The sequence below is a fragment of the Arvicola amphibius genome, chromosome 13, assembly GCF_903992535.2.
Source record: "Arvicola amphibius chromosome 13, mArvAmp1.2, whole genome shotgun sequence".
NCBI classification, from domain to species: Eukaryota; Metazoa; Chordata; class Mammalia; order Rodentia; family Cricetidae; genus Arvicola; species Arvicola amphibius.
In genome coordinates this window covers 68,109,454-68,119,079 of record NC_052059.1, presented here as the reverse complement: position 1 = coordinate 68,119,079, position 9,626 = coordinate 68,109,454, and the positions used below count along the sequence as shown (strand labels likewise).

At 49.3% G+C, this 9,626-nt stretch overlaps 1 protein-coding gene across 1 annotated transcript; it reads right to left on the bottom strand.

The window, feature by feature from the left end:
• Positions 1 to 1,929: 1,929 nt before the first annotated feature.
• Sall2 (spalt like transcription factor 2) lies at positions 1,930 to 6,928 on the bottom strand. Its single transcript, XM_038310184.1, has 2 exons — positions 6,748 to 6,928; positions 1,930 to 6,395 (listed from the first exon to the last, which is right to left on the bottom strand). Exons 1-2 carry the CDS (start codon positions 6,812 to 6,814, stop codon positions 3,496 to 3,498), a joined length of 2,967 nt encoding a protein of 988 aa, XP_038166112.1. The 5' UTR covers positions 6,815 to 6,928; the 3' UTR covers positions 1,930 to 3,495.
• Between the last annotated feature and the right edge of the window lie 2,698 nt (positions 6,929 to 9,626).

Here is a 9,626-nt window from a genome sequence, read left to right as displayed (position 1 = left end):
AACCCTGGGCTTTTCATATGCTCTAATGCTGAGTTATACCCTCATTTCTAGGAAGTCAATCCTTTAGGAAAAGTAGTCTTAGAGAAAATTCTGAACTCTACTGTTGTAGAAACACAAAATTAAAAAGGAAATTATAATACATGCTCATTTCATGCCACCTGCCATATATACTTATATTTTAAGACAATGTTCTTGCCAGCTGTGTAGCATGACCTTAATCCTGGCAATAAAATAGAAAATAATATAAATACATAAAAAATAAAAAGACAAGGTTCTCATGTATCCAGAGCTGGCCTCTAACTCATTGTGTGGTCGAGAATGATGCGGGCTTATTTCATGCATACTAAGCAAGCTCTACCAACTGAGCTACAAGCCTAGTTCTTTCACTGAGTCATTATTATTTATTGATTTTTTTTTTCAAGACAAGATTTTGTTATGTAGCCCTAGCTGTCCTGGAACTAGCCCTTGCAGACCAGAAGAGAATGTCAGATCTCTTGTAACTGGAGTTAACAGATAGTTATGAGTCACTATATAAGTATTGGGAATTGAACTTGGGTCCTTTGGAAGCACAGTCAGTGAGCCAATGCTCTTACTGACTTATCTCTCCAGTCCCAGTGTGCATTCTTAATAACAGGAACTTCGTTTCTTGATAAAAAATTTTCCTTTGTGATTACAATATTAGATCTCAAAAGTCATAAAATATTGTAGTGATGGGGCTAGCAGTGGGCTGCGTTCCCACTACCCCGCTCCCGGCTGCCTGGCTAGCTTATGCCCCGAAATAACAACACACAAATTGTATTCTTTTAAACACTGCCTGGCCCATTAGTTTCAGTTTCTTACTGGCTAACTCTCTCTTGCTTTAACCCATATTTAGTCATCTATGTAGCACCACAAGGTGGTTGCTTACCGGAAAAGATTCAGCATGTCTGACCTGGTGGCTGGCTTCATGGCATCTGGCTTACTGAGGAGAGTCATGGCGATTGCCTGAAGCATCTACCTCACTTCCTTCTTCCTGTTCTGTCTACCCCACCCACCTAAGGACTGGCCTATTAAATGGGCCAAGGCAGTTTATTAACAAATGAAATCAACACAAACAGAAGACTCTCCCACATCAAAATATCAGCTATCTTGTTCTATAGATTCACTGATATCAGCAGGCTGCTTGAGATCTGGCAAAGACTGGTGAACAGTTTTTATTTATTTATTTTTTAAAATATTTATGTATTTATTATATATACAATATTCTGTCTGTGTGTATGTCTGCAGGCCAGAAGAGGGCACCAGACCTCATTACAGATGATTGTGAGCCACCGTGTGGTTGCTGGGAATTGTACTCAGGACCTTTGGAAGAGCAAGCAATGCTCTTAACCACTGAGCCATCACCACTGAACCATCTCTCCAGCCCTGGTGAACAATTTTTTTTAAAGATTTATTTATTCATTATGAGCATTCTGCTTCCATGTATACCCACACACCAGAAGAAGGCACCAGATCTCATTACAGATGGTTGTGAGCCACCGCGTGGTTGCTGGGAATTGAACTCACGACCTCTGGAAGAGCAGTCAATGCTCTTAACCACTGAGCCATCTCTTCAGCCCCCTGGTGAACAATTTTTAAACCCAAACAAAACAACACAAAGTTGTGTTTTGGTAGAAAGCGCCAAAGCAAAAACCTAGATGTTGCCTGGAGACTGGGCAAATACCTTTTAAAAGAAAGAATCTCCGTTTAAAAAAGCCTTTCTCCCTCATAGTGAAATCACACTCAGTGGAGGTTGTTTCAGGACAAAGCCGAGTAAATTAAGTATTTCTATACCATATGTTTTGCTTTGGCAGGAGAAAAGAGTGGGAAGGGAATCTCCGTGCCAGCGATTGCCAACATCACACCCCATCTGACTATTTATTCACAAAATAAGGAGAAACACACAAACACTTGGCCAAAACACCTTTAATGACAGAGGGACAGATACATGTCCCCCACTCTTCTCTGACACACGTCTCTGTGTTAGGAGCTCTGGAGTCACTACTTTAGAATCATCGTTGACATCAACTAACAACAAAATCCAGTCTCCCGCTCAGAACTCCTGTGCCACAGGATCCTATGTTAAGAGTAAGTACTATATCTCACTACAAGACAGAGAGGCAGGGAGGAACCACTTGAAGCTTGTCTCTCAATGTCTGGGACTCTTAGAAGCAGACAAAAAAAATGAAGACATAAGCTCTGGTCCATGATCAGGCAAAGCTGGGGAGGGAAGAGGTTTTGAGAAGATGAAGGACATACAAGGGGCAAAGGGATAAAATCAGGAGTCATCTAAAACTAAAATTAAAAGCACTCTAGTGCCAGGAAGTCCCCTGACCCCTGCTGCTGCTGCAACACCACTTCACCGTTAGCCCAAAGGAACATCATGAATGTCACACTCAACCAGAGCTGAAGTTCCTCTCCCTTATGTCCCATCCCATTCTTCAGCAAATAGGTTCCAGAAATCCCTGCTTCAGCAACATACCTTCAGTCATGATTACTTCACTAACCACCCTCACCAATAAGGCTCTTTAAAGTTAGGAACTTTATACTTTATCTAGCCCATGGGAGACCTCTTGGCAAGAAATCTGCTTGTTGGTCAGGCAGATAAATGAGAAGTTGAAGGAGTCCTTGCATCTTGACCAGCCAACCTCTTTGCCTTAATGTGACAAGTCAAGAGACATACTGAAAAACCATCCCAATCCTTCATTCTTCTTTGCCAGCACCTTCTGGAGTAGGGGGAAGGAGAAAGAAGTTATAACTTGCTACTTTTCTGTGGTGTACTTGGTAGGCACCACCTGGGTACGGGAGGCAGAAACAGGAGAGAAGCTATGTTCTCCTCTGCCCTTCTGGATCATGTTGGGGGTCACAAGCACAGTTCCTGGGCTTAATAACAATGATGGTGCTATGGCTGAAGCGGCAATGCAGGTGAATTTAGAACTTCAGGGCTTGCTGCATAGGCCACCTGACAGGAACAACTGTGTACCGGTTGCAGAAAGGTAAGAAACCCACCCCTCACAAGCTTCTCAAGAAGGTCCAGATCACCACGGAGTAGCACTGGGCCCTCCATAGACCATTGCCTGCCCCTTTGAGCGAGGCTGCCATTCCAAAGATGGCAGTTCTCACGTGCCTGCCAGAGGGAAAGGGAGAAGAGGAAAGGGCTCCCCTTGAGAATGAAAGCTACAGAGAATTCATTTTCCTTAGCTACAAAGAACAAAAAGGTGATACAAATTTCTTAGAGGGCATTCCCTTTTGAATGCAATTTTTTTTGTTTGTTTTTGTTTTTGGAGACAGGGTTTCTCTGTAACTTTGGAGCTTGTCATGGAACTAGCTCAATTTTTAAGCTCAGGGACTATAGAGAAGCCACTAGAAACATCATGTCAAAACTTGAGAAAAGGGAAGGTTAAGTTTTGAAAGTCCTTCTATGGAGCGCTCAGTTTCTGTGCCCTGGGTCATGGGGACTGGGTACAGAAAATAGGCTCATGGGATGGCGGGGTCTTCTTTTCGAGGGAACGGGGAGAGCCCTGGAGAAGTGATGGAAGAGGAACAGCCAGGGACCATGGAAAGAGTAGCAATATTCTGAGGGCCATGGGGTGCAAAGGGTGGTACCTGGTGGTGAGCCAACAGCATGTGCTTCTTGAGGGTAGGACGGTCAAGGAAGCCCTGCCTGCAGAACACACAAGTGAAGAGCGGCCCTTCCTTAGGATGGTTCTTCTGGTGCTCCTCCAGGGCTGCCTGGGCAGGAAAGGTCTGGCCACACACTTCACAGGCCTTTCTGCTGCTGCCCTCTCCTGGCTCCTCCACCAAAGGGGTGCTGGTGCCCTCCCCTTCTTGGGCGAGTGCTGCAATGGGGCTTGGGGTCCCCTCCAATTTGGCCTCTTCTTCTATGCCTCCAGAAATATCACTGGTTCCCTGCTCCATGGGCGGGGGATGATCCAGGTTGTCAGGCGGAGGTGGTGGTAGAGATTGTTGAGTGTTTTTCTCACTACTCTCCATCTCCTTCCCAGCGGTGGGTGCTGCGCTCACTGCTCCCACTTCCTCCTCTGCCCCCGATACCTCTTCTGAGTCACCTCGCACTGATATGGCCTTCTCACCCCCACTCTCTGAGCCTCTTCCTGCTAGGGAATCTTCATCTGTCGCATCTTCCTCTTCTTCCTCATCCTCTTCCTCAGACAACTCCTCTTCTGGTGATGGTTGCTGGGGTTGCTGCAGGGGGAAGCTCCCTGGTCCAGAGGCTGTATATTGCTCAGAGCTGCTCTCCTGGGCAGCTCCCCCACCTTCAGGGAGTGTGGAACCACCGTTGGGGATTTGACCCCCCAGGTGCATCCGGACATGCTGCTGCAGAGTGACCGCGTTAGTGAACTTCTTCTGGCAGATGGGGCAGGAGTTCTGGGCCCGGGCAGCTGAACTGGTCTTGTGACCCACAAAATGTGCACGCAAATTGCCTCTTGTGGAGAAAGCTCTGCCACACACTTTACACTTGAAAGGCCGCTCGCCGCCGTGTTGTCCATAATGCAGGCGTAGAGCCCGGGGACAGCTCAGCACCCGGAGACAGATGACACACTGGTTAGGTCCTGAAGATGAAGATGAAGGTGCAGGGGCAGAAGTGGTCGGAGCTCCTGAGGCAGTAGAGGCCACTGCCACAGCTCCTTGGCGGTCAATCTTCTCTACCAGCTGCTGCAACTTTGAGGTCTCAGAAGGTGAGGCCCCCAAGGGTTCTAGCACATAGGGGAAGGGGAAACTTCCAGTTGACTTCAGGTGATTAGTAAGCAACGCCCAGCTTGGCAGCGATGTCACCAGCTTACTTAGCTGCATTCGGGTTGCTGCGCCACCATCTGCTACTCCGGTAATGGCTGAGCCCTCACTCCCGGGAGGAGTATTTTCATCAGCTTTATTCTTGGGCTCCACGGCTTTCATGAGTACAAACTTGTTGAAAGGAGGGAGCCCAGGAGCCACGGATGCGCTTGTGCCAGTAGACAGCAGTGTCAGGCTCTCTGTGGCACTGAGTGCTGTGGTGGAGGCCACTAGAGGTTTGCGTTCAACGCCTCCGCCCGGGGTGGCTGCCTCCTCTTCTGCTTTTTCTGGCGGCACAGACATTCCATAAGGCAGCCCACTGCTGGTGATAACGTAGTCTAGGTGCTCCGGCACTGGATGTGGATTCATTTGCACGTGTGGGTACTTCTCACGATGCCGGTGGAAATGTACTTTGAGGTTGCCCCGAGTGGTGAAGCGATTACCACAGACGTTGCACTTATAGGGCCTCTCCCCAGTGTGGGAACGAAGATGGATCTGCAGGGCGCTGTCACTGCCAAATACTTTGGCACAAAAGCGGCATTTGTGCCTTCCACCAGGCTTTTCCAAGGAACTGATCACTTCCCCATAGCCCAGCTCACCACTTCCATTCTTTGGCTTCAGGAGCCCTGGGGAGGCCGCAGCCTCAAGACCCCTTGCGGCCCCAAGACACTGAGCTGCCAGGAGTCCTGTGGTGCCTGGGAATGCCAGCTGAGGTGAGGCAATCAGCTGATCTGTGCTGCCTGACAGGGCGGGGGAGGGGGCCGGGGTAGGTTTGTGGCTTCGCCCTACCCCTCCGACAGAGAAGGGATGCTGCGATCCCAGTGGGTGGTAAAGGTGGAAGAAAGCCTGCTTAGGGGGTTCTGCCCCTGAAGAGGAGGAAGAGGAGGACGAAGGTGCCAGTGTCTTGCCAGTTTGGACAGGTTTGATGGGACTGAAGAGGGGCAGTAGAGGCTTGGTGGAGGAGGCAGTCCCTGTCCCAGCTAGCTCTGAGGGACTGGTAGGGGCACCCACCGTCTGCCCTAAGGAGCCAAGCAGCAGCACCTGGCGGCAGATTTGTTCCGTCATCTGCATCTGATGGATCTGGCGCTGCTGCAGCACCCGCAGCTCTTCCAAGATCAAAGGGATGTTCAAGTGGCCACTGCCTACACCTGAAGGTGGAAGGGGAGGTGGTGGAGGAGGGGGTGCAGGGGTAGATTCTGGAGGTAATGGGGTTGCTCCCAGCTTGGGACTGGCCAAGATCAGGCCCCCACCTCCCCCAGTCGCTGTACCTGTGGCAGCGACCAGGAAATGCCCAGAAGACTCCTCTCCTCTCCGCTCTGGCCCCCAGGTAGGATCAGGGGGCCCAGAAGACCCAGAATCTGGGGCATTACTGTGCTCTGTGTCCATGACCTGGGGCCTAATTTGGCCCTCTGGCCGGGGTGCAGAGGAGGCTGAAGAGTTGCTGGGGTTCTCCTGGCCCCCAATTATCACCATTACGGGTGGGTCAGTACAACATGCATTCTGGTGAGCGAGGAATTCGGTCGGGTCAGAGAATTGTGCGCAGCATTTGGTACAGACTTGGGGGTGGTCCTCCTCGCTAGCATCACCTAGGGGGAAGACAAGGAGAGAGTGTGGGTAATGCGGTTTTGTTGGGTAACGGAAGCTATAAAGAACGGGCAACCCAGGAACCGCGGGTTAGGGTGGGAAGGAAGCTAGCGCTCGGACTGGACCTGACCCGCGTGGCTCCCGGACGCCCAGCAAAAGGGGGAGGGGGACAGAGCGCGCGCACTCCGAGCCTCCTCCGTCACCCCTCCCCCTCCTCTGGCCCAGGAAGAGTGGGAATGGATGTGAGAACGGGGACCTATGTGTAGAATCACACATTTTATCCGTCCACTTAAAGTCCTTTTATGCAAGCGTCCCCTCAGCCCCCATCTCGGCCCAAGCCTGGCCCTACCGCACCTCCGAGCTCCGCAGGCTCCCCGCAGGGCCCCCCGAGTCGAGAGCTGCTCCCGGTTTCCTGCGCCATGGCCGTGGGGAAGTGGACAGCGGGATGGGGTAGGACACAATGGGTATCCGGTCTGGGGAGGCGTCGGTGGCCGCCGGCGTTGCGGCAGTCTCTGCGCCCAGCGGCCCAGACTGCGGAGGAGATCGGCGGTGGCGGGGGCAGGGAACAGCGGCAGAGGGGGAGGGGAGCGAGAAGGCGCAGAGGAGGGGAGGAGCTGGAGCGCGAACGCTGGTAGAGGGGAGATGGGGGAGGAGGAGCTGCCAGGGAGGAGGCAGAAGCAGAGAGTGTGTGCAGGCGGCTAGCTAGGGAGCTTTACCCAGGCTCTGGGACAGGTGCTGTGACGCACCTTGGGGGCCCACTGTGCTTCCTTGCCAGTTCCCCACCCTAGATGTCTTTATCCTAGCTGCTCCCACCGGGTCAGCCCCAAGCACTCAGTGGGAAACATTGCTTGCTCAATAGATTAAGGCGATAGGCTTCAGTAATTTTTCTTCGGATAAAGGATCTGCTGAGCTTGGAAAAACGTGGATTCCAAAGGGTGGTCGGCCGGCCTCAGAGGTCGGAGGACAAAAGTGGGAGGAACCACCCAAACACCCACCCCCTTACCAACACGCACATCACAGAAAGATGTTTTATCTTCATCCCTACTCCCATCCTATCCTCGTCCTTCTTAAAAAAAGAAGTTTCTCAGGGGGCGACGCCAAGATTCCCAAGAAAGTAATTTGAGGACCCCTTCTCGAGGAACACTAAGCCCTTCCCCCAGAATAACAGGTCAACACAAGCTAGTCGTCAGGCCACGGGGCCCTATACCAAAAGCTCAGAGTTTGTACTTAAAAGAAACCTTCTCCAGCTCCGTACCCTCTTCTCTACTGCCCACACCCCCTGCTCCCGGTCCCTAACACGGACAATTAAAGACATTAGCTTGCAGAAGCCTATGGAGGTCCTTCCAGTTCCAACCTTGGGGGAGGGGACCTCCTTCTGAAACAATGAGGAGGATGCGGAATGGGCTTTCACAGTCTGCCGCTCCAGTCCAAAGCCCCTAACATCCCCAACTAGATCTGAATTCCTAGACAAGGCTGGCACCTGCTCACCTCCACCGGGGTGCCTCAGACCAGGTACTTTTCTTCCTTGAAATGAGATTTTAAAGGGTCCCTCATTTCCTAAGATCCTTTATTTTTACATGTAAAAAGTGATCTCTGGTCTTGGATTTGTGGTTTGGTGGTGGTGGTCAAAAACTCATATTGTCCTTTTATTTATTTTTATATATTTTGAACCATGTTCTTACTATGTAGCTCAGGCTGGCTGTGTGGCTGAATCTAGTGAGAAGCTCCCTAAGCCTCCTGTTTCTTCCTCAAATGCTGGGGTCACAGTTTTGCTCATACCCCCCCCCCCCCAACACACACACACACACACATGGTTTCTCTGTATAGCAGCCTGGGCTGCGCTGAAACTCACCCTGTAGCCCAGGTTGGCCTTGAACTGACAGAGCCTCTGCCTCCCAAGCACTGGGGTTAAAGTCGTGAGCCACCAAATATGCCACCATCTCCCTTTTTTATGAAGAGACAATATTTTATATATATGATCTTTATCAGAGGAATGTTTTGAAAGCAGAAAAATTGAAAACCGTTTTTTGTTGCCCCCTTTTTTGTGCGTGGTACTGGAAACAAGCCTTGTGTCAAGTGTCTTACCGCTGAGCTGTATGTCCACTATAAAATGCTAGAAATAGTATTAACATATATAGGAATTTCCATAAAAAGAAAATATAAATGAGGAACTTTTTAAAGTTTAAAGAGCCTTAAATATTATGCAATAGAGGTTTATATTTTTAATAATAAGATTACTTAAAATAAACACACACTAAAATAACATCCTTTTGTTTGTTGGTTGGTTGCTTTTTTTTTTAATAGAGCCTTCTGTAGCCTAGACTGGCCTCAAACTCATTCTATGGCTAAGACAGACTTTGGTCCACTGCACCCCTGCATGATTGAGCTACGTGCTTAGCCCTCATCCCTCAATCTTGTTAACTTCTCCGCAAATATCATTGGCATGTCTAAGTTAGAGTCTATTTTGGGGGTGAGGGGGTGGGAGGGTGGGAAGGTCAGGTGAACCAAAATCAAATTTTAGTAAATCTAATCAAAATTTTAGTAAGTAGTTTGAGTGTGGTGACATTCAGGAGGCAGAGGCAGGCGGATCTCTGTGAATTCGAGACTGACCTAGTCTACATGTCTACATAGGGAGATCTTTGGGTTATACAGTGAGACCCTGTCAAAAAAGAAAAAAGTAAATACTGCCTTTATAAATTGAAAACAATTTACAGGGTGATGATTTAAAACTTCAGATAATCTCAGTGATTTTAGTCTTGTGAAGGTGAGCACTAAAACAGATGAGACCTGGCCTTTGCAGATGAAGAAGGTGTCTGTTTCAGTTCGTCCTAGACACAGGTAAGTGCAGAATGCTTTAGTTTTACAGATAAGGAAACTGAAGATGGCAGAGGTTAAGTGACTTTTCCAAGTTCACAGAGTAATTCAGCGGAGCAGCATTCAGGTCTTTGGCTCCTGACCAGCTCTGCAGGTACATCCTAAGGTTGGAGAAAGAGGCCTGTATGGCTCCTCCCAGCCCTCAGGTAGGAGACTTTCTACCTAGCATTTGTTAATTAGCCCCGAACATTTGATATCCCATTGCTGCTCTGTCAAAACCTTTCCTTTTCTTCTTCTCCTGGGAAACAGTGTCCCCTTTCTTGCTTTTTAATGAAATGTGCTTTCTGAAGTGTCATCTGATCTATGCTTTATAAGGTATATTTAGTCCCTGATGAAAGGTGTATCAACAGCCACCTGTA